Source organism: Gymnoscopelus braueri (genome assembly GCF_963280865.1).
Source record: "Gymnoscopelus braueri genome assembly, chromosome: 5".
Taxonomy (NCBI): Eukaryota; Metazoa; Chordata; class Actinopteri; order Myctophiformes; family Myctophidae; genus Gymnoscopelus; species Gymnoscopelus braueri.
The window spans coordinates 17,003,257-17,030,090 of record NC_137606.1 but is presented as its reverse complement, the minus strand read 5'-3'; the positions used below and the strand labels follow the sequence as shown (position 1 = coordinate 17,030,090).

At 39.9% G+C, this 26,834-nt stretch overlaps 1 protein-coding gene across 1 annotated transcript in view; it reads right to left on the bottom strand.

Moving 5' to 3' along the window:
- lekr1 (Leucine-, glutamate- and lysine-rich protein 1) overlaps window positions 1-26,834 on the bottom strand; it is a gene marked incomplete at both ends in the record, with an annotated part of 195,365 nt that overhangs the window by 95,588 nt on the left and 72,943 nt on the right. The window contains one exon of the mRNA XM_080429093.1: window positions 989-1,066. Within this exon, the coding sequence (XP_080285219.1) occupies window positions 989-1,066 (78 nt within the window). The remainder of the gene's footprint in view (window positions 1-988; window positions 1,067-26,834) is intronic.

Sequence of the window (26,834 nt, the reverse complement as noted above, 5' to 3'; positions counted from 1 at the left end):
GGCACGCCCACTTGTAGCCCAGTGCGTACATGTTATGACGAGCCTTCACGACAGATTCCAACGCAGAGCAGAATCTGTTCTTGAGAGATTACCTTTTGGCCAATTACTCTTGAACCATAGGTCGTACAATCAAAATGTTTTTCCCCATGCAGGATTCAAAATAGATTTTCCACCATTTACCATTTTCTTAAAAACACAATTTATTCTACTACTCCTACTGAAAATCTTTGTCGAAAACTCATACAAATCACTACACATTATCTTTGGAGTCATGTGATAAACTTGTATCATAATGCTTTTTTATATTCCATACTGATTGGCTGTAGCTGCCTTCAAAATGTGTGGTAGGGGCTTATTTGACAAAAATGCCAAACATCAAAAAGGCATCATTCAATCCACCCCAAATGTTTATCAAATATTGAGGGGCCTTTACAGCCAAATGTAATTTCACCCATACAGGGCACCACTATGTCACTTTCCTCATATACCCCGGATTTGAACCCGGTTTCCTGCACAGCAGGTGCTGACATGTTTACCATTGAGCCAATAGAGCCTGCCTGCTTGCTCAGGGGATAAATTGAATCTTGTCAAAATTCGTGTCAGATCCTGTGTCTAGGTGAGACATGACCTTTGACACGATCTTAATGTCTCAATAGGAGACAGGAGATAGAAGATAGGAGAAGGGAGACAAAATACAACCACCCCAATTGTATAAGTTATATTGTATTAACATGCTCTATACAGATTGGACACAATTAAATTGTATTCATTAAAAAAAAGTTACATAGTGCCACTTTAACTCATTCCCTGCCAATGACGCCTTTTGACGGCTGTTTTTAGTAAGCCGACACCGCCAATGACGTCTTTTGACGTCTCTTAAAAAAAGAGACGTCACAAAGGATCCAAAACACAATACATCATTATTTTGACTACCTTTCCTAACAAGGAAACTCTCTCTCATACGTCACTATTGTATGGTTTGCTTTACCTGACAACTTGGCATCGCTCCACCTCAGTTCCCAGGACGTGTTGCGCCTCCTCCTTCTCAGACAGAGCTTGTGCCAGCCTACACACACACACACACACACACACACACACACACACACACACACACACACGCACGCACGCACACGCACACGCACACGCACCCCGAGAGAAGGAGGAGGGAAAACAACAGGAGAAGTCAGGGGTCAAAAGAGAGACCATGGAGGGCAAAGAGATTGGAATTATTTTCCCTCATTAGAGGACTAGAGCCAAACACAATGAGTCACAGATCCCCTGGGAGGAGGCTGGGCTTATAGATAATGCAATCTTAATGATAAAGATGAGGAGGCCATCACAATGCAATAAAGTGAGATGAAACATTAAAGTGAGTCTCCCAAGGTAATTGATATAAAGAGACGGAGGCCCCCCTCCCCCAGACCCCCACTCCACACAGTAAAACATCCTCAGTCTTAATTTAACTTTTAACTCAGAACGTAAAACTGAACTCAAATGGACCCTTCCGTGAATTTCTAATTTAATTCTGAGAGTATATTATACTCTCAGAATTAAATAAGAAATTCGTTTTTTTGATTGATTGAATGTTTTATTAAAACGTTGACAACATATCTTTTTCTACAATTACTGGAAGTGATACTGTATTTTAACTGGAATAAGTGTTGTTCCTATCATATGTCTTTTTTTTAATGTTTTGCTCCTGTTTACTGCAGGTTTAAAAAAAAAAGATGGACACTCTTGATCTGACTGTAATTCATCATGTTTACAGAGATACTTGGATGTGTGGTAACCTATATATATCAAATCAATTGTACTATTGTCTGGTTAACGTCTGGTTTGAATACACTAAACCCCCTTAATCTTACTAAGGTTAATTTTACCATTTTATTTGTATGACTATTTTAACTCACTGAGTGCCAGAATTATTTCTGGCTATTTCTGGCCAGTGCGTTTTTTTAAACACACTTTTAAAGTAAAAGAAAAGTGCTTAGGAAGCGAGATACAGACTTTTTCAGTTATAAGTTAAACAAGGAGTGGATGGAGCTGCAAATCTTCATATAATGATATCTTGTTTTGTTTTTTACAATTTTTTCAAAAACACGTGAAACACGTGATTGGCACGTTGCACCATAGCGGTAAAACACGTGAAACACGTGAATGGCACTCAATGAGTTCATTCTAATTCCAACTTTATGTTTAATTATTTATTACTCCTCTTTTTCTTTTTTCCTCCCCCATTTATAATTATTGTTGTTTTTTTTGTGAGGGAAACGGGGAGGGTGGGGTATGTGTGGGGTTGTATGTCTTTATACTAAATCCTATAAATAAAGTTATTAAAAAAAACAAAAGAACGTTGTCAACAGTACGGCAAGTACAATTTAACATGCTCTGCTAAAAGGATACCACATAAAGCCCTTGGGGGCCATTGTGGTCCTATATGTACTCAATTCATCATCAAGACATACAATACATACGATACAATACATAGATAGCATCAACAACAGCAAAAGCAACAATAGGTATAGTTACAGAAAGAAGGGGGAGGGGGCGCAGGGGAAGACACCCCCAGCTTGCTGACGGAGCGCCATTGATTGACTCTCCGGGGGCACGCTAGTGGGGGATGTAGGATGTTTAATGTGCAGCAGTGGTGGAAAAAGTACTCACATTTGTTACTTACAGTAAGTAAAAGTATCAATACTGCAATGTAGAAATAATAGTACTTTGGTACTTTATACTTAAAGTACCAAAAGTAAAAGTATTCATTGTGCAGAATGTCCCATTTCACAAGTTTACAAATGTATAAAAATCTTTGGAAAACAGCAGATCTACAAGCTCACAATGCGTCGTGATGCGACACATTGTGAGCTTGTAGATCGGCTATTTTCAAATGGCCGAAATGTAATATAGGGCGGAAGTGGTTAATGTATGTTTTGTCATAATAATCAAAATCTACAAAGTAACTAGTAAAATGTTCAAATAAATGTAGTGAAGTAAAAGTACCATACTACATCCGATATGTAGTGGAGTTACAGTAGAAGTAAAAGTATTGAAAATTGGAAATACTCTGGTAAAGTACAAATACCTAGAATTTTACTTAAGTACAGTACTTGAGTAAATAGTACTTAGTTACTTTCTAGTTATGAAAGTAATCAATCTACCTAGTTATGGATGCATTATCATTTGCATATGGCGCACACAAGCACCACATCAAAGGCCAAATGTAATACTGAACAGAACCAGAGAGTTTCTGGTCCACTATGAGTAAGCAATGACACGTACAGAACCATCCATAACCATTTCAAGGCTTTGTTGACTAAACCTTTGACATTTTGTCAAGTGTTGAGAAATTCTAAGAGGTATTTTCTGAAGCTCTTGGCTGCTGACAGAAGCGGCTGATTTATAAGCGGGGAGGTTTGGAGCTACGGGCATCATCGTACAGCAGAGACCAGACAGTGGTGATTCACCGTTGCTCTTCAGAAGCTGCTGACTTTCAGCCTGATTGATTCCAGACAGGAGCAATCCATTTTTGAGAGTGATATCCATTGAGTATGCATGTGTCACTGCTGGACATGTAAACATCCAGGCCATTAGCCCAGACAGGAGGGGGATAGAGATACAGAGAACACAATACATATATCGCTGCTGTCGGGTGAAAACCTTGTATTAGTCCAGTTCTATATATAATTTCGTTCACATTTTTGGGGGATTAGGAAAACTATACATTTTTGGAAACTTCAGAGTATAACAAATCAGAAAATCCATGATTCCATTTGCGCAGAAGCCAATATGGTGGCCATCTTGGATTTTGCAAAATGGCGACCTTTGAATATTCGTTTTTCAATATCTCGACTTCTAGATAACGTAGGATCTGGATTCTAGTGGCTAAATCTAATTTTTTATGGTCAGGAAATCCAATGGTGCTAATTAAAAATACTTACAAATGATCAATGGCACAGATTTGGGTCATAATCCTTAATTTTGCGGGGGGGGAAAAATATCGTTTTTCCACTATTTTGACTTCTAGATTACATAGGATCATGATTCAAGTGGTTAAATCTAGAATTTTCAGGAAATCCAATGGTGCTAATTAAAATCAGGGATCAATAGCACATATTTATGTAACAATCTAGAATTGTAATATATGATTATCTGAAGAGACAGAGACAGATGATTTCTCTCATTGACACAAGGTTGCGTCATTTATTTACACAAACACAAACTAGACCAGTCTATACATCATCCTCACTATCATCATTGCTGTCACTAGCCAATGTATCTTGACAGTCCAGGAGTAGTAGTCCTGGACTGTCTAGTACTAGGAGTAGTAGTACTAGTTCAGGATGTTCTGTGTTCTTGCCAGCTTTTTTATTATTGAAATTCTTTATTAGGAATAGCCCCTTGAGATGTAGCATCTCGTTTTAGAGGGGATCCTAGGTACATGATACACTGTATAGACATTTTCCAAAAACTAAAACTAAAACAAAACAAAAACAAAACAAAACAAAACAAAAACAAAGCAGAGGGGAAAACAAAACATTAAACAACAAGCAATTACAACAACCAATTCAACAAACAATATCAGATATGACAAAACAAGTAAACAACAAGACAGATGACAGGAGCCACAACAGAACAGGACAGACAGACAGACAGGACAAACACATGAAACAACAGAACATGTAAAGCATAAGAATGGATCATTAAGTCAACACAGACAGAACAATATCGTGAATGTCAGTATATTTGGAGTGATTAATAGAGGTTATATGACAGTGTTATAGTTATGAAATAGTTATAGACATGTACATACATTCTCAAAGTAAGAAGACAGTGTATTTTTGAACAGATAATGAGATGAAATGGAACGAATATTTGCCGGTAGGTTATTCCAATCTGAAGGCGCTTTAAACATAAAGGCTTTCTTGGCTGTTGATTTTGAAAAAGTGGGAACAGTAAAGTAGAGTTGGCTGGAATGCCTCAAGTGATAATTGGAGGAAAATTGATTCATGTATTGTTTTAGATATTGTGGGTATTTGAAATGAATACATTTGAAGATAAATTGTAACCAGTGGCGCTGTCTTCTTACAGAGGGAGAGGGCAGATTCAGACTTTCATACATTAAACAATGATGAGTTGTGAAAGAACATCCAAGAACAAATCTGCATAATTTATTGTAAACTGTATTGAGAGGAATAAGATTGGTTTTGGATGCTACCTGATATACAACATCTGCATAATCCATTATTGGTAAAATTAGTTGAAGTACAAGTTTCTTTCTAACAGAAAATGTAAGATAGTTCCTGGAACGGTATAGAATACCAATACTGAGATTTATTTTCCTCACAATGTTATCAATGTGGCACTTGAATGATAATTCTGAGTCCAACCAGACACCTAGGTATTTTGTGTGTTCAACTCGTTGCAGAGGTGTACCATCCGAGCTGTAAATAGCACATGAATGAGATTGAGATTTGGATTTAATGCATTGCCGAGTACCGAAAATCATTGTATATGATTTGCTTTTGTTGAGTAATAATTTATTAGAAGCTAGCCAATGTTGTAAGGAGTTAAAATCTGATTGCAGAGCTGATTCAATGTGTAATAGGGTGGGCTTGGAGGTATATATTACTGTATCATCGGCATAGAGTTGAAAACTACATTCTGAGATAATTGAAGGGAGGTCGTTAATAAAAAGAGAAAAAAGAAGTGGACCAAGAGTAGAGCCCTGTGGCACACCTCTTTGCTGGACTAGGAGATCAGATTTGCATCCTTGAATTACGACACATTGTTTCCTATTGTGAAGATAGGCATTAAACCATAATAAAGCATTCCTTGAAAGACCTACAGAGTATAACTTATCTAAAAGGAGGTAATGGTCAACGAGATCAAAAGCCTTGCTCAAATCAATAAAAATAGCCCCTGTTAAATTGCTCTTGTTAGATGCCGAGAAAATATCACTGGTTAGTTTTAGTAGCGCTGTAGTTGTGGAGTGATTAGAGCGAAAGCCAGATTGATAAGGTGATAATATATTGTGTTCATCTAGATAATGTGATAATTGGTTATAAATTAACTTTTCAAATATTTTAACAGTAGAGCAGATAATTGATATTGGCCGATAGTTATTAGCAATCTCCCCCTTTGTGTAAAGGGGTGATACGGGACCACTTCCAGATAGAAGGTATTTCAAAATTAGTCAATGACAAATTGAAAAGATCACAGAGTGGATAGCTGATAATGTGTGATGCTAAAATTAGAAATTTGTTTTCTATGCCATCTAACCCGGGACCACTACTCACTTTCATATTATTAATGGCAGCCTGGACCTCGGTAGGTGTTATTTTCCTAAAGGAGAAGGAGCTGTTACAGGGCTGAAGGTTGTTACCAGCAATGTAGGGATCATGCATCGTGGGAGAAGAGACGGAAGAAAAATGCTGGTTAAATGCATCGGCAACTAAATTCGGATTGTGTAATATGACATTGTTGACTCTTAATTGGTTAGAGGATGTATTTTTATTAGAACCAGTTAAGTCTTTTATTTTCTTCCAGAATTTCTTGGGATTTTTAAAATCGCGAGTAAGAGATTCTCTATAATAATTGGCTTCTGCATTTCTGGTCAAAGTTTTGCACTTGTTTCTCAACTGCCTGTAATTTTCCCAGTCAGTAGGATCCTTGGACTTGCGAAATACAGCCCAAGCATTGTCTCTCTGCCTGAAAAGACCTATGAGGTCAGAGGTTATCCAGGGAAGATGCCTTCCTTTGACTTTTATATTTTTATAGGGAGCATGCTTATCTATGACTTTAATAAATTCAGAGTAAAAGAAGTCCCAGGCACTATGAGCATTTGGTATTAATTGATACCTATCCCAGTTGATAGCAATCAAGTCATTAATATATTGGTCGATGTTCATTTTCTTATATTGTCTGATTTTAATAAATTTAGGTGGTAATTTAGGGAGCTTAATTTTCCAAATACAGTACACTATTGAGTGGTCACTGAGACAATCGGACATTACCCCTGATTTTAAGATTCTATCTGGATGTGACACCAGTATCCAGTCAATTAAAGATTGACAAGTAGGTGTCACGCGAGTAGGTTCATTGATTAGCTGACTTAAATTCAAATTACCAAATATGCTTTTTTGTTTGCTAGATGATTTATCAAGCCAGTTTTTATTAAAGTCTCCCAAAAGTATCAGTTCATTTTTATTAGTAATGGAGTTTATGGTGGAGGCCATACAATTAAAAGATTCAGCAGGTGAGGAAGGAGGTCTATAAATATTTCCTATAGTGATATATTTATTTTCATGCAGAGTTACTTTTATAAAAATACTCTCAAAGTGAGAAGGTTCCACATTAGGTGTAATTAGTTCAGAAGCCAGATTATTTGATACGTACGTGGCTAAACCTCCTCCCTTAGTCCCCCTGTCTGCTCTATATAAGACATAATTTGTAAGTTTAATTTCATTATTGGATATTCTACTGGTAAGCAAAGTTTCAGACAAGGTTATAATGTTAGGTTTGTACAGTTCAACCCATGGACGAAGTAAAGAGATTTTTGTACGAAGGCTATTGATATTTAAATGAATTATTTTAAGTCCTTTTACACTATCCAGATTGACACTTGATGTTTATGAAAAGAATACTGTCACTAAACCAATATAGAGCATGGATCACAAATGATACTGTGCTAATCACATATACAGAGCATACATGTATAGACAAGACGAACAGACAAAGAACATAAACAAACACATAGACAAAAAGAAAAGGTGACAGAAAAAACAAAGAACAAAAATAACCCAAGGCCACCCCATTTAACCTTAAACCCATAGGCCCAAGGATTTGGGAGAATAGCCTGGCGTTAGCCACATTTCCCTAGCCAAGAGATGAGAACAAAATAATAATAATAATTAATAATAAAAATAGATATGAGAGACAGAGAGGAAGAGAGAAAGAAACCACAATCATCGAATGTCATCTAAGAGAGTGTTGAGACCGAGACAGAAAAAGAGAAGAGAAAAAAAGAAGAGAAAAAAGAAAAAAAGAGGGGAAAAAGAAGAAAGAAGAAATGACTATAATGTTGACCACATAATATGTTGACCACATTTCCAGGATGAGAAAGATATATATATATATACACATATACATGCATACATACATACATACACACGTACATGCACATGCACATGCACATGCACATGCACATGCACATGCACATGCACACATACACATACAGTACATAAAAATATAGATAGAAAGCGAGAGAGAGAGAGAGAGACAGAGACAGAGAGATCGAATCTCACAAAAACAAGAGGCAAAATACAACGGAAAGAGAAGAACAAATACATATATACATAGAATAATAATATAAATATATGTATATATATACATACACACATATACATATATATACATATATACACATATATACACATACACACACACATACATACACACACATACATACACATACACACATGTACATACATACCTACACACACATGCACACACATACGTACACATACACACACGTACAACTACACACACACATACACACACACACATACAGTACACACACACATACATACATAAATTATGCTGAGGATATGAAGAGAAAGGAGAGTATGTTGTAGTAAAAGTGAGACTCGAAAAACCTGTCTGCAGTGTCATACGTCCTAGAGTACAGTCAGGGGTAGTCATGGCAATGACGACTCACTACTGACGTCATCAACACGCGCCCGTGTTTACAGCGGCCGAGGAAGCATGCTGAAGAATCAACGTGCTACTGACGTCATCATCGTGCTTCCATGTTTACAGCGGCTTCAACGTTTACAGTGGCTGTCCCAATGCCAAACTGACTCTTGAACTCCCTCGACAGACGTGACAGTTCAGGTGTAGCCACGAAGAATCTCTGTCTAGCGTTGGCATTGTTGGAGATTCCAATAAGTCCAGATTGAGCCTTCATCTGCTTGTTGAGATGTTCACATGCATGGTCTGCACCTATTGACACGAATGGAATGTCATTTTTGGTGACTGACAGATTACTTCCTGCAAGTTCCTTCCAGGTCTCAGGATGATTGGTTCTGAGGTCATGCATATCAGCAATATATCTGGGCCAAAGTCGCTTGTATATGATCCGGTCAAAAGCAAAGAACATCTTGCTGAGTGCTTCTACAGCTTGCAGATGTAGTGCCGAGATGCAGCTTCAAAGAACAGGACTGTCTCCACTCTCTTCAGGTAGTTCATGATGGACCTGAACATGGCATTTTGTGCTTTCTGTGCTTCCCACTCTTTGAAAGCTTTCTCCACTTCAGCAGTGCCCAAGGCTTCCAGAAGGGTAGCGTTCGCCTGCTTGGTAGATTCAGCCTTTGCAGATTTGTCCTCCATAGAGACGGCTGCTTCTACTTTTTCTGTTGTCTGCCAGCAAACGTCTTTCAGCTCAGGGTTCTCCCTGAAGAATTCCTCCAGTACCAGTTCATACAGTGCTACATATGAGTAGATGTGGGCCCGAAGACAACGCTTATAGTGTGTGCATTTGAGGATCTGCCTCGTTGTTGCTGCACCATAGACGTCAGCTTCTATCCAGGCATCATCTATGCCTGAATTCTCTATGGAGGATCCAAGAGCTCTCAGAGCAGCCATGACGGCATGCAGTTCACCAAGTCTGGGGACAACTGTGCGCTTCAAGTCAGGCCTGGCATCCAACAACTGCACAACCTTCTCAGAGATGACAGTAGGATGTTCACCAACTGCCAAACGGTTGTTGCAGTCATGTGTTGTGTCAAGCTTGCACAATCATCTTATATTGACATGCTAACCGTGTTACTTAGATGTCAACAGATTAATTCATAGAGAAGATCAAGGTAAAGAATTATCAAAATGAGAAGACAAAAACGTACATACTTCCAAAACACAGTTTTCTCAATAAATGCACCAGCACATGTTAAATGTGCTGTCCATCTTCCAGGTGGAGAGAGGGTCTAACTGATCACGTGCAGTATGGATCATCACTTTAGCTTTTTTGCCTTCACTCAAATCAACCTTTTATAGCTGAGAGGCCGAGGCTGAGGGATGGGTGATGGCACCTGGCCTGAGTAAAACTAATTGGACTCAGGATTAGGTGTGATCACACACCTGTTGCACACAGTATAACCCTCAAAATGTAGATTTAGCCACTGGAATCATGATCCTATGTAATCTAGAAGTCAAAATAGTGGAAAAACGAATATTACATTTTCCCCAAAATCAAGGATTATGACCCAAATCTGTGCCATTGATCATTTGTAAATATTTTTAATTAGCACCATTGGATTTCCTGACCCTAAAAATGTAGATTTAGCCACTAGAATCCAGAGCCTACGTAATCTAGAAGTCGAGATATTGAAAAACGAATATTCAAAGGTCGCCATTTTGCAAAGTCCAAGATGGCCACCAAATTGGCTTCTGCGCAAATGGAATCATGGATTTTCTGATTTGTTATACTCTGAAGTTTCCAAAAATGTATAGTTCTCCTAATCCCCCGAAAATTTGAACGAACCTTCTTTTTTGGACATATAGAACTGGACTATATGTCCAAAACCATATTTTTTTAAATAATAAAAAAAAAATGACTTAAAATAGTGAAAATAGCCGATCTACAAGCTCACAACGTGTCGCGATGCGACACATTGTGAGCTTGTAGAACGGCTATTTTCACTATTTTTGTATGACATTTTTGTATGATATGTTGGAAACATTTTCAAACTTCTCTCAAAAATAGCCGACGGGCAATTTTTTTCCACGTGACACCGTTGTACGATTAAGTAGGAATCAGGCATAAGTGCTTAGATTAACACTGAGGATTTCACAAGACAGATACAAAACAGACACATAGTTCTAAACCGAAGACAATCAAGGATTGTCATTTCAGAGGTATGTCATCACATTGCCTGGATTTTCCCTGGAAATTGCCAGGTATCTAGAGATTCATAGCGGCCTGGGAAAAAGATATAAAGCTACTGGAACACATTCAGTAGCCATGAGCCAAGGGAGGAAAAAGATGCTAGGATTAGGATAGAGTTAGGTTAATGTGCATGGGTGTGTTCCTTCAACACAAATGCTTATCTACCCTTTATGTATTTATGTCCAAAAGGAGGGCCAAACAATATCAGCTATTATAGGAAGCGTATCCATCCATCCATAAAATGTTTTGTAGGGCATAATCAACCACAATAGTAAGTTTGCATAGAGGATTTTAAAGGTTCTATGACATGTATTTTCACTTTAAAAAAAAAAATGTTTTGTGGGGGTTTTATGACCTCAATTACACCCCAAAAATCTGAACTTTGAACATTCAGTGGATTTTCTGTGGTCTGGGGTTTTCTGAATAATTAGGCTGAAAAGTAATCTGAGTTTGGCCCTTCGGCAGTGAAGTCACAGCGCATTAATCCCGCCCACTCTCCTCCTAGCCCCTCCCCTCCCCTATCCTTTCCTTTGGGGGGGGCGTAGCAGAGGCGATGATTGACAGGCAAAATCCCTCAACAGCGACACCCGCAGGCAAAGATTTATTTTTTTCATTGCAGTTGAAAAGGCTTTAGAAATGTGAGAGAAAAACACCTGCCATGGATCAATGGAGTGGAATTATTTGTTAAAACTTTTTATACACGTTTGAAGGACCATGACAAAGACTTTTAATGTGTGGTAAAACTGAACGTCATGAAACCTTTAAAGAATGATGTGGAGGAGCATCTATCTATCTAGATGTATTAGTATATGTTATTATCAAGATGGGAAAATAACAGACTGCAGTCAAATGCTGGTATTCTTCTTTACTATGGTCCATCATTTAGACGTCCTGTATAATCCTAAAAATGTTGTTGGCTTTTAAAGCCAGTGAAAGGGGGTGGTGACGAATTTTGGAGGATTTAGCAGCCAGTGTTGCCTACTGTGAAAAGGTCACTTTCCAGCCTTGATTAGCATCAAAGCTAAGCCCATGAAGAGCCCATGTCTTTTATGTGATTGTTTTCAACAACAAAATGAGAGGACTCAGCCATGTGGCGCAGTCTATTTCCCAGCTGTTGCACCTTCTGTGCTGGAATCCATTCAAAGTAGCAGTGGTTCTCAACCTTTGTCGGGATCAGGACCCACTTGAACTTGAACCCGAAAGCATTCGCGGCCCACCCATCTGACCACTTAACCCGGCAGCGTGTTAAGCAGTCTGGTGGGTGGGCCACGTGCGTTTTCAGAGCATGTTTATTATCATCATTTATAATGATCGATTTACTCAGGTAATACTTAAACTCTAGGGTAAGTGATATTTTTTGGTTAAAACAAAAAGTATTTTGTTAAAAGGTTAAAGCACTATATTCTGATAGTAATCATTGCCATAGAGTGTTTGTTCAGTAACAAGAGTCTCCCCGTCTCTCCAGCTCTTTAATAAACAGAAAATACATTTTCCGGTAGGTGTCAAAATCTCAGCCAATCAGGAGAAAGTACCCATTTTATAGTGTTCCATTTCCAATTTTGTCTGCTCATTTCTTAGTGTCATCACTTCCAATTTCACTTGTTTAATCTATATCCTGATTGAGTTCTCTATCCTGATTGGATAAAATGGAACTGGAAATGAAACTGAAACGAAAATGCATTTTCTGTTTTATAAAGAGCTGGAGAGACTCCTTTTACTGAACAAACACTCTATAACAATGAGTACTATCAGAATATAGAGCTATTTAACACTTATTTTAACCAAAGAAAATCACTTACCCTACCTTTAAGTAACATTTTGAGGTATTTTTTACTTTACTGGATTATTTCCAACTTTTGGTTCTTTTACTTCTACTCCACTACACCTCAAGAGGCATTGTACTTTTACTCGACTACAATTATTTGAAAACTTTAGTTACTAGTTACTTTTTAGACTTAGATTATTATCGCAAAACAAATTAACCACTTCAGCCCTATGTATATATATTTCGGCTCTTTGAGAATAGCAGATCTACAAGCTCACAATGCGTAGCGATGTGACGCATTGTGAGCTTGTAGATCGTCTATTTTCAAATGATTCTTTTACACATTTTGAACTGGCATCACAATGAAAACACATTTTCGCAAGGTTTTAAAGAAAACAATACCATGTTTTGTTTTTTGTTTTTTCATGTTACATAATTTATCATTAAAATCTTAGTGTTTTGCCAATTGTTTGGGGGCCCACTTTCAATATCCTCACGGCCCCCGGCCCACAGGTTGAGAGTCACTGCCGTATAGCGTCTACTCCGCTTTATGGTCTTTGTGTTCTCCTCCAGTGTGATCCTTGTCTGTACTGTGGGTACATGATGCTCGACCTAGTTTCATTTCTAGACACTTGTTATCTTGCTATCTCTGCACCCCTATGTGCTTCATGTGCTTTATGTCCATCTACTGTACTGTATGTGTGTGTGTGTGTGTGTGTGTAACCCTCCACTGCCTTCAATTCCTACACTCGTCCGCAACTCCTTTTTTACACCGTAACGTCTAATATCATGTTCTGTACAGTATACTTGCTGCTATGTTGACGCACTCATGTACTATACTGTACCTGGATGGATATGCATATGTGTATACATGCATGTCATATCTTTTGTTGATTTGTCTTTTTTTCTGCCCTTGCTTGCTGGAAATAACAAATACAATGGAGCTCGCACAAAAAACTAATTCCACCCACTTTCTGTACACCCGTAGGTACAGACACAGCTGTTATTGTCACACCTGTGATCGTGATGTGACAAAGCAGATTCTACACAACACGCACAGATGACAGCATGAGACAGTATTGAGCAGGCTTATTGTACACAGCTCAGTGACATACTGGAGAGTGTAAGCTGTGGTCTACATCTCTAACTTTTTCATGTCAAGGACCCCAAAGATTATATTTATTTTGACCACGGACCCCCATCTGAAAATATTTTGTTCCAGCGAGCCCCCAAGAAGCAAAGATTTGAGTTACAAATGATGGCTCTAAAAGAATATATATATTTAAAGATTTGCGCACATTTTCACGATTATTCAAAAATAGCAGATCTACAAGCTCATAGCGCGGCACTCGGTGCCGCGCTATGAGCTTGTATATCTACTATTTTTGAAGAGCCAAAGGATACAATAATGGCTAAAACGGTTGAAATGATTGTGATGCTATATTAACTCATTTTAGCTGGGGACCCCCTGGTACCCCGCCAAGGACCCCTGGGACCCACTTTGAGAACCAATGGTCTACATGTCATACGGGAACATTTCATACGAGGGAGGGGGGGGCAAAAAAAACACTCTGCCCCAATCGCTGCGACGGAGCGCTCATTTTGGTTCACGTGCTAACCCTATTCCGTCCCCCCCGTGGCTTGCCAACTCAGGCGGCAAACATGTCGACGCACATCGGCTGCTCGCCATGGGCATTAAGTGACGAACAAGCATATGAAATATGGACATGCAAGGTTACTTTCTGCCCCGACAGTGACGACATTTGACATGGTTCACGCTACGTTTCTTTGCCTATTCCTGACTTTTTGTTTTGCCTGCTGGGGAATTAGTGAGCAACCACATCAAAGCTGAGCACTGAATTTAATTAAAAATGTCAGCCTACCTATTTGCAGATTATAATTTGGCTGCTGTGCAAGCGCTAATCTTGTTTACGCGAAGAAAAATGCAGTGTTGTGTGTGTGTGTGTGTGTGTGTGTGTGTGTGTGTGTGTGTGTGTGTGTGTGTGTGTGTGTGTGAGAGAGCGGGTGTGTTTGAGTCTAAGCGAGTTTATAAGTAAATAATTATTGCGTGTGACTGTCTCAGCCCCTGGGTATGTTTGTGCGTGTGAGAAAGTCCTGGGGTTAGGCTATTCCGTGAGTCTGTCTGCATGGCTTGCGTGTTTGCCACTATCGTGTGTTTGCGTGTGATCAGTGTGTCTGTGCGTGCGTGTGTGTGTCTGTCTGTGAGTGTGTGTGTCTGTGAGAGTCTGTACTTTGTGAGTGATCACATCCCAGACCCCCACTGTTCACCCATCTGTCCCCACCCATCCCAAAGCCAGATCAGAGGGAACACAGCATGCATCGTCGGGGTGTGTGTGTGTGTGTGTGTGTGTGTGTGTGTGTGTGTGTGTGTGTGTGTGTGTGTGTGTGTGTGTGTGTGTGTGGGGGTGTGTGTGTGTGTGTGTGTGTGTGTGTCAGTGGCTGTCATTGGAACAACAAGGTAGTGTAACTCAAGGCCAGGGTGTGCGTGCTGGATTAGACTACCCCCTACCAGCAAGCCCAAATCGACTGCCTCATCAGGATACCACACGCACATTAGGTCATATGCACACACAAACACATATCACTGCTGGCGGGGCTAGTCTCTCCGGCCAGACGGTTGCTTCCCACAAATTTTCAAATGCGCCCGTCATTCAGTCCGTACAAATGCAGCGCTGAAAACGATCCCGGCGTGAAGCGGAATGTCCTGCCTCGTTTTAGCAGTGGGGTAAATTTGTCCTACTGTAAATCTAATTAGTCGAAGCATATTGTTGCTGCCGGTCAGAAACCTCCTATCACCATATTCAAACTGTTTGTGTTTTTTTGTAAATTAACGCCCACAAAAAGACGATACTAAAATCACACACACACACACACACACACACACACACACACACACACACACACACACACACACACACACACACACACACACACACACACACACACACACACACACACACACACACACACACACACACACACACACACACACACACACACACGTAACCTGACGTAAATGCTGACCTACTGTAGACATCAAAACAATCAAACACTCACACACATGCACACCCAAGTAAACAGACTTAACACTGTGGAAACACACACTCGCACAAACACAAGGAACATAAACACACACATGCATCCATGGAAAACCTTATTAACACTGGCAGAAATAAACAAACATAAACATTACACACACACCCACACAAATATCGTCATTGTGAGGTAAAAGTCTTGTACGTCCAAAAGTGTCACTTTTCAGGAAATGGGGAAAAAAATTACCTGTGTTCCAATAGATCCAATAACCCACAGACACACATTCACTTAAACAAAAAAAATCTTAAGCTTGTAGATCTGCTATTTTTGCTACTTTTGAGTGACACTGTAATAGTAGAATTCCAGAGGCTAGAACAAAAAGGCACAGAGAAGCGGCCTTTCGCTATTATTGTCCAAGCCTTTGGAACAGTCTGCGGGAGGATCTGCGGGTCAATCTGTTGACATTTTTTAAAGAAGACGTATGAAATGTATGAAATGTGCTATATAAATAAAGTTTGATTGATTGTATGAAATGTGCTATATAAATAAAGTTTGATTGATTGATTGATGACAAAGTTGGGGATACATTTACGGGGGGGGGAAGCATAAAAAGTTGTGAGATACAAGGTTTCTGCCCAGTGACAACACACAGGTACGGTACAGTAGATCATTCTTTGTGTACAGTAACCGGGCAGGTTTGTTTGCAGTCATATTTCCATAGAGATGTGAGTGGTGGCCATCAGGGAGCTGTTCAGCTCAGGATTATGCACAACATGTTCCCTTACTCATATTATTGTGTTGTTATAGTTTCTGACCTGGAATAAAACAAACTGTATTCCTGAGGGGCACAGAAAATGAATTTGGAAGAAAATTATATATACACAGGCATGCAATGCAACATAACAACAAAAACAAACAGAAACCCTTGGCAGCAGCACTGCATTCATCACGTTTCCATTTTTTTAAATAGTCGTATAATGGTATAATAATCCAGTATAAATACAAAATAAACCTTCTCAACCAGCCTCAACCACCACATTAAACCATAGACTGTAATGGATGGACGAAGGGAGCCGTGGTGGAAAAAGTACTCACATTTTTTACTTAGGTAAAAGTATCAATACTACAATATATAAATACTCTGTTACAAGTAAAAGTCCAGAATTCAAAATGTACTTGAGTAAAAGTACAAAAGTATTGGCATCAAAATGTACTTGAGTAAAAGTACAAAAGTATTGGCATCAAAATGTACTTAAAGTACCAAAAGTAAAAGTACTCATTATGCAGAAGGTCCCATTTCACAAGTTTTGTAGAATATATAAAATGTACAAAAATCCTTTGAAAATAGCAGATAAGCTCACAAAGCGTCGCATTGCAACGCATTGTGAGCTTGTAGATCGGCAAAATAGCCAAAGTTTAAGGGATGAAGTTGCGTGCATGTTTTGTAAGCTAAATCTACAAAGTAACTAGAAACTAAAGTGGTCAAGCAATAGTATGGAGTAAAAGTACAATATTTGCCTCTGACATGTAGTGGAGTAGAAGTAAAAGTATTGGAAATTGGAAATACTCAAGTAAAGTACAAATACCTCAACATCTGAGAGCTTGCTATATCAGTGGTGCTCCAACTTTTCCATGTCAAGGACCCCCAAAATGATATGTATTTGGCCACGGACTCCCATCTCAAAATATGTTGTTCCAGGGACTCCCAGAAGCACAGATCGAATAATGTTCGCTTCTAAACATATATATATATATTCAAAGATTTGCACAAATTGTCCTCGATTTTCAAAAATAGCAGATCTACAAGCTCATAGTTATGAGCTTGTAGATCTGCTATTTTTGAATAGCCAAATAAATCTTAAAATGACACAGGTGCGTTCCCGGTCTTAATGGGTTAAATACTGCTCGACTCAATTGACCACATACTGTTTTTCAACAAGATGTCTACACATTTAATTGGCAGGTTTCATATAACACAAGCCATTTCACCACTTGATCCCAAGCGTCCCTATTCTGGGCCCGTCATTAATAGACCACCGTTCTGTGAACATAGCAGATACACAAGCTCATATATTGGCACATTTTCGGGGGAAGAGATTCGGTGTAGAGGGGGGGTAAAAAGGAGCGGGCCAAGCATAGACCCCTGGGGGACCCCTGACAACGAATAATAGCTTTTGAGAGGTTCATGGGCGCTTCTATCTGATGTGCAGTACAGTGTCATGGTTTCAGCAGACGGGGATGTTTTTGGGCTGCCAAAAACAAGCTGTGAAAACACCAAAATGCAGTGAGAGGGCAATGTGTTTCTGCAGGTATACACCAATCTGGGAACCCATCGCCAAATGAAAAGGAAAAACAGCGCCCTCTGCTGTTTTTGACTATCTCACTTGGCTCTGGGAGGAAGTCGACGTAGCACACGTACGCAAGGAAACCGGGGTTTTGGTCTGCCTTCAGCCTTTCACTTCCGGTGGTGCGACTATGTTTTCATTCCCACTAACAATATTTCTACACGGAACACTAACACCACTTCTCCCAGAGAACATGGATCGTTTTGGTTATAAGCCCACTTGTTTCTATGATGAAAGAGCAAGTTAAAATATTAATATCTTTCCGTGGTTTTGTCTGCTCCGAGGACGCTATTGTTAAATGAGTTTCGGTTTGTTTCTAGTGGGGAAGGATCAGAATACACGTAAATCCCGCCCACGACATTTGATTGGGTAAAGCGCGGCCTGCTTCCTGATCTGAAGGCACGCCCACTTGTAGGCCAGTGCGTACGCGATATGACGAACCCCCCCGACAGATTCAAACGCAGAGCAGAATCTGTTCTTGAGAGATTAGGTAAACACCAACCCATACTACTGGTGGTATAGAGGGGAAATGATAGGTCAAAAGTATTTTTTACAGTTTTATTATGTAAACTGCAGGGTAATGTTACATACTATATGCCTTTAACCCATTAAGACCGGGAACGCATCTGTGTCTACAAGCTACGAGCTTGTAGATCTGCTATTTTAGAAAAATCGTGAAAATCTGTGCAAATCTTTGAATACATATTTTTTAAAGCAAACATTTGTAACTCAAATCTTTCCTTCTGGGGGTCCCTGGAACAAAATATTTTGAGATGGGGGTCCGCAACCAAATGCATATCATTTTGGGGGTCCTTGACATGAAAAAGTTTGAGAACCACTGATATAACAACATAGGTTTTTTCCAAAAAAAAAATTGGATTTAGAAGACATTTTGTAGAATGGGCCTCAGGCCTTAATGGTAAATAAATAAATGGTAAATGGTGCATTTATATAGCGCTTTTATCCAAAGCGCTTTACATAGATTGTGCACATACATACATTCACCCAACGCGCAATTCTTAGTAAAAACAGACCTGAGTTGCAACTGTAGACTTAGACTGCTTTTTTCTCTCTAAAGCTAATTCCTGCACCAAAAATATCCAATCTATACAAGCTTGTAGATCGGCTTTTTTTTTGGAAAACGTTCCCCCCAGAATAATGGATTCTGGTGGTTCAAAGTGGCTTGAGTGGTTGGTGTGAATCAGAGGAGAAACTAGTGGAGGTGAGGCTGAGAGAAATGACTGAGTGATTTAATGGTAGGTATTTCCTGGGCTAATGAGGGACAGAGGATTAACTTTCACCTCCACAGGCCTTTGAAATCAAGCGGCATGAATGGAACCCTGTGTGTGCTGCTTCCAAGTTAATAACTGATCCAGTTAGTGTGTGAACGTTCTGATGTGTGCGTGTGTGTGTGTGTGTGTGTGTGTGTGTGGGGGTGTGTGTGTGTGTGTGTGTGTGTGTGTGAGGGGGGGGGGTTACGATGTGCTGGCATTTTCTCTCATCATCAGAAGGGACATAAAAGCCTCCCATAGTAAACCATCATCAGTCGCTGAATGTATGTGTGCATGTGCGTATACGTGTGTTTGTGTGCGTGCATTCCTGCGCGTGTGTGTGTGTGTGTGTGTGTGTGTGTGTATAATCGCATGCCTGTGTATTTGAGTTAAAAGACTTGTTTCGATGAGCACGATGGCATTCAAAGCTGAAAGCCACACCACCACAACCCAAAAACCCAGTGAGAGAGCGGAGCATGGACCAGCACCACACACACACACACACACACACAGATATATAAACATGGACACAGTGTTGTAAATCACTCAGCATGCAGACAGCCCAAAGGTCAGAGCTATCAATGATATAAACACGTCCCGTGCAAATCAGAGGCTGATTTTGCCACTAAAAATTACAAAAATAAAATCTACAAGCTCACAGACGTGAGCTCACACGTCATACGCTTGTATGTCTGTTATTTTCATTATTTTTGCATGACGCTCTAGTATGCTGAAGCAGGTTGATTTGCTGTTTTGACGATCTATGACAACTCCACTGCAACAGACTGCTTCATGAAAAAAGAAAACGGAAATCATTTTAGGATCACTGTGCGCGCAGTTAATGTGTGTGTGCGTGTGTGTGTGTGTGTGTGTGTGTTATTTGGGAGACTATGGTTATCACTATGGTATCCTACGTGGTTACTAGACAACATGAAAACAAAATACATACAAACAGACATGTGTTGCATACACACAAACACAGACACAGATACACACACACACACACACACACATTATTAGCAGTGGTATCATATGAACCGCAGTTAATTGATTTGGAAAGATATGAAAACGTGTGTTTGCCCTCTGGCTTGTTGATTTGAATTCAAATTCAAAACACGAAGTACTTCCTCTCTCTGTCCTGTGTGTGTGTGTGTGTGTGTGTGTGTGTGTGTGTGTGTGTGTGTGTGTGTGTGTGTGTGTGTGTGTGTGTGTGTGTGTGTGTGTGTGTGTGTGTGTGTGCGCGCGCGCGTTTGTGTGTGTGTGCGCGATAGTGTCTGCCGGTTGCTAAGCTGCTCTAGCTGTTGTTATTGTCAATAGAAAATGCACTGTCACACACTACTGTATGTGTGTACATGTGTTTTGTGAATGTGTATGTGCTGTTTACTGCCCCCCCAATACACAGATAGACAGACACACACACGCGCACAGAGACATAGGCGGTTATTGTTGTTTGTTTATCTTGTTGTCATGAGCCCCACAGTGTATAGTTGTAGCCGTAGTGTTGAATAGGTCAGCACATAGCAGGAGTTTCACTACCATAAAACTACACACACACACACACACACACACACACACACACACACACACACACACACACACACACACACACACACACACACACACACACACACACACACACACACACACACACACACACACACACACACACACACACACACACACACACACACCTCGTATCTCCATAATTTCAATCTTTTAAAATGTTTTCATCAATCAATGCTCTTCTTCTTCATACTACAGTGACATGCAAAACTAAAGTAGCCGAAAAAGTATAGCCGATCTACAAGCTCTATAAACACGTCGCGATGACACACGTTGCGAACTTGTAGATCTGCTATTTTTTGCTATTTTTGATTTCTTGTGAAAGCGAAAGTGGTTCAGTGTGTCCATCGGTTTTATGAATACTGAACCAATGAGAAGTATTAACAAGAGCTTGTGACTGAATAATAACTGCATTTGATCCATTGGAACACAGGTGACTTTTTCCCATTTCCTGAAAAGCAACCGTTTTGGACATACAGTACAAGGTTTCCACCCGACGGTGAGGACATCAGAGACTCACAGACCCACAGAGACAAACATCTCTGTGGGTGTAACATGAAGCTCTCTATCTCTCTCTCTCTCTCTCTCTGTCTATCTCTCTCCCGCTGTCTCACACATGTGCATGTGCTCAGTCTGCCTCAACGCAATTAACCCAGACTGACATCCATCGTACCAATCGGGATCTAGCAAAACAGACCAGAGTGTACAAGCTTCAATCACACTTGTGTGTACAAGAAAAATAATGATATTCCAATTTAGGTTTTCTTGTGTTTTTTTGTAAATATTATAGAGGGTGAAAAAAAACCTCTCTGGGGAGCACATACAGGCGGGTAGAGGCAGCTGGGTTGAGTGGGTGTCGCTGTGGAAGTCACACACATGGTGGTATCATTGGAAAGCCCGGGATGAGGCAAGACGAGTTGCTTTGTATAGCTTCACATTACAACAACAAGGCAGTTCAGTGTGAGGGAGAGTGCATCAAGGATGCTATAGTTACTCCATCCATCCATCTTCAACCGCTTATCCAGAATCGGGTCGCGGGGGTAACAGTTCCAACAGAGATTTCCAGTCTTCCCTTTCCAGAGCAACATTAGCAACTTCCTCCTGGGGGATCCCGAGGCGTTCCCAGGCCAGTCTGGATATGTAATCCCCCCCATCTGGTCCTCGGTCTGCCACGGGGTCTCTTCCCAGTGGGACGTGCAGCGAGGACCTCCCTAGGGAGACGCTCGGGAGGCATCCACACAAGATGCCCGAACCGCCAATGCTGGCTCCTTTCCAAGTCAAGGAGCAGCGGTTTTACTCCGAGTCTCTCACGGATGATCTGAACATCTCACTCTATCTCTGTCTGAGAAAACTCATTTCGGCCGCTATAGCTACTCAAATTAGTAAAAAGATAGACGCAAGAGCACAATGTCTGCTAAACATTAGAGCTGCAACTATCCATTATCTTTTTGATGATTATTCTATCGATTACGTATTTGATTGATCGGATAATTGAGAAATGTTTTTTTTTAGGCTAATATATTTTTTGTAATATATAGATATCAACGAATTGGCATAAAATAATGAAAATCGATTGGTAAGAATCACCAAAAATAGACGCATTACAACTTCACAGGTGAGCTTGTAGATGTGTTATTTTAGTTTTTTTTGTTGTAAATAGTAAAATATGTTATAATCAATGAAATCAATTAATTGCATTAACAGTTGCAGCGCTACTACAGACGACATAAATGAGTAGGCGGAGTGTCTGTCAGTGAGTGTCTGCGGCATGGAAGGATTACTGTGTGTGTGTGTGTGTGTGTGTGTGTGTGTGTGTGTGTGTGTGTGTGTGTGTGTGTGTGTGTGTGTGTGAGAGAGTGTGTACATGTGTATGTGCGCACAACTCTTCATTTCGACACTGTCGGGCAGAAACCTTGTATCTCCATATTTCAACTTTTTATGTTTTTTTGCAAATTAATGTTGATCAGTACAAGAGTGTCACACAAAAGCAGTGACAATAGCCGATCGGCTATTGTCACTGCTTCAAAAAGGATTTAAAAATAATCATTAAAAAGGAATGGTTTTGGACATACAAGGTTTCCACCCGACAGCGACGATTTGATGTGGTAATGTGTGTGTGTGTGTGTGTGTGTGTGTGTGTGTGTGTGTGTGTGTGTGTGTGTGTGTGTGTGTGTGTGTGTCGGGGCTGGGTCAGACGTAATGGCTTTGAAGAAGAACTCAGTCACTCACACATCGCCGTAGGGGAACTGTAAGACTAATTCATACTTCACGGTACGGCCGCGTCACTCACCGAACATAACCCATTCTACAGCGAATAACACAAAATAAATGAGAGAGAGAGAGAGAGAGAGAGAGAGAGAGAGAGAGAGAGAGAGAGAGAGAGAGAGAGAGAGCAGTGGTGGAAAAAGTACTCAAATGTTTAAGTAAAAGTATGTAGAAGTACTCTGTTACAAGTAAAAGTCCGGAATTCAAAATTGACTTGAGTAAAAGTACTTAAAGTACCAAAAGTAAAAGTACTAAAATGCGATGCGACGCGTTGTGGGCTTGTAGATCTGCTATTTTCAAATAGCCTAGGTATACAATAGGGCTAAAGTGGTTAATGTATGTTTTAAAATGTAATAATTTATATCTGCAAAGTAACTAGTAACTGGAAATACTCCACTAAAGTAAAAATACCTCAAAATTGTACTTAAGTACAGTACTTGAGTAAATTTACTTAGTTACTTTACACCACTGAGAGAGAGATAGAGAGAGAGAGAGAGAGAGACATGGAGAGTGTGAAATGGATGTTTGTCGATTTGTATTATTGTTTGTGCGAGTTGCTAAGGGAGACCAACCACGGAGATCTAACCATACGAGTACAAATGTAATTTGGCGTGAAGTGAGCTTCCCTCAGAACAAATGGTTGTCTTTGCGTTGCCATCCATCATCTCCGCCTCTCTCTCTCTCTCACCCACAAGCCATCATCACAGTTAGAACGCAGTCCCAGGTGTGTGTTGTGTGCGTCAGTGTGTGTGCTAGTTATAATTTTATACATTTTTCATAGCTGCCAAGCCTGTCTTATGCAAACGCACACGCTCACATACCCACAGTGGTGGAAAAAGTACTCGCATCTTTTACTTAAAAATTATTATTTATTATTATTATTACTAAAATTATCAATACTGCAGTGTAGAAATACTCTGTTACAAGTAAAAGTCCGGTAATCAAAATTTACTTGAGTAAAAGTGCAAAAGTATTGGCATCAAAATATACTTAAAGTACCAAAAGTAAAAGTACTCATTGTGCAGAATGTCCCATTTCACAAGTTCATAAAGTATACAAATCTTTGGAAAATAGCAGATCTACAAGCTCACAATGCGACGCATTGTGAGCTTGCAGATCGTCTATTTTCAAATGTCCGAAATATATATAGGGCTGAAGTGGGTAATGTATGTTTTGTGATAATAATCTAAATCTGCAAAGTAACTAGTAACTAAAGCTGTCAAATAATTGTAGTGGAGTAAAAGTACAATATCTGCCCCTGAGATGTACAGTAGTGGAGTAGAAGTAAAAGTATTGAAAATTGGAAATACTCCACTAAAGCAAAAAATCCTCAAGAGTGTACTTAAGAAGGCTACAGTACTTGAGTAAATGTACTTAGTTACTTTACACCACTGCACGCACACGCACACGCACACACACACACACACACACACACACACACACACACACACACACACACACACACACACACACACACAGAGGCTTGGATAGGGACTGTGACCATTCTAGCCAAAGGCAGATTATCCATGCATATAAATTCACTAGACACTTATTTCAACATCAGGATGCGTACGTTGCATAAGTTGTGTTCCAACCTGTCTCGAGTTACTCACTTATATGTGTCTGTTCCTCTTACTGTATGTGTCTGATATTTATGTGTGTCTTAATCTTACTGTATCTGTCTCATATTTATCTGTGTCTTACTCTTACTGTATGTGTCTCATATTTATATGTGTCTTACTCTTACTGTATGTGTCTCATATGTATCTGTGTCTTACTCATAAGGTACTTTCCCATTACAGTAGTGCGCCATGCCGTGCCGTGTCGATCGCATGTTTCCACTAGCGAGTGAGGATGAGTTAAAGGGATAGTTCACCCCCAAAATGACTTTTTTTTCCTATCGATTACACACCCCATGAAGCCTTGAATTCATGGAGATTCTTTTGTTTTGCTCGCATTCCTAAGCTAATAATTTGATGACCAGCGGCGGCTCCGATAGGAGACTCAAAGTGTCAACTTTGAGACTCCTAACGGAGACAATTAGCATCTTTCCGCCGGTCATCAAATTATTAGCTTAGGAATGCGACCAAAACTAAAACAATCTCCATGAATTCAAGGCTTCATGGGATGTGTAATTGATAGAAAATAAGATTTTTTTTGGGTGAACTATCCCTTTAAAAGTCCGGAATGGTTTGAAAAACTCAAAGACGTCAATGACATGTCTGTAAAGCCGCGTGCGTCACTGTAGAGCAAAATATAGATCTTATAAAGATATAAGATGCCATCTCCCTCAATTTTTGCTAGATATTTCTGAGTTTTGAGTGGACTCCAATTACCCAATAGCGTCTTGGGCTGAATGTGACAATGCTCTAACTCTCAACTAATAGTTCATGAAACCGCATCCTGAGAGCTTGTGCGCTCTCTCGCTCTCTCTGAACTGTCCACAGCCCTCCTTCTAAGAAGAAAGTAGACAGAAGACCATCACATCAAAGAAATCATTCTCCATGTACATCCATTAGCTTTTACACAGTTGTGTGTTTCATTCAATCACTCAAGAGCGCCCCGGGCTGAATGTCATGATGCTGTGACTCTCAACAGATTGCTGATGAAACGCATCATAAGAGCAGTGCCCCTATTCAGCCATGTACTCAAATATAAACTAAAAACTAAAACTTTTCCATACGAACGCGGAAACACTTTCACCATGCCAGCTTGGCTCTCACAAAGACCCTTTCATGCCAGGGTCCGGTGCACAGGACACATTGAAATGCCTACTTCCTATTTTCTCAAATCCAAGATCAAAGCCTGTGCAGTATAAAGGTCTGGCACAGATATTATCCTCTCAAACATCAAAATGCGTAAATGCAGTATGAACGTCACCAAAATGGACATATGTCCATTATCGTCCTATATGACCTATACAGCACAAAAGAATGGGCATCATGTTGCACTATAGCACACAATGGCCCCTTAATTATTAACCATTAACGAGTTTTTGTTAACGGCTATGGATTTTTTTCAAAATGGTCATCCTGTACAACCAACCATTGAAGATTATAGAGGCTATGTGCGTGACATCATCGTACCCGGAAGTTATGCGCGAACGCCTACTGAGTGGCAAAAAAATACTTTCTGGCCTTGACCATACATCCAAACAGAAAAGTCATATCTGACTGTATTAAACAACGTTAAACTCACCAACATGGCAGCTGTACAGAAAGCTTGAATTATCCTCTTTCTATCTGCAAAGTTTTTGTTCCATAAAAATCCACCGTAGACATGTTATGAGCTACTTTCTGTCAATAAATTCTGTGCAGGTGATTATTTTTGTAAGTGTCAGAGTTAGGAAGCACTCGTTTTCAATAACGCAACGTCCTGCTGCCTCCTGCATTATGTGCAATTTAGCCCCATTTAGAACCTCTCCCTCCGCTATGTAGCTCCGAGATGAGGTCCTACGTGGGTCGGTGCCGTTTGAGCAGGACATTTTCGAATGTTTTCCACTTTACATGATTCTTACCCCTTTCTGCACATCGTATCCAAAAAGTAAAGGTTTTCTGCAATGCTCTCAGATGTTTTAACTTCTAGCGCCAAATAAAATCTATCCAACGAGTTGAAAAAAGCGTTTA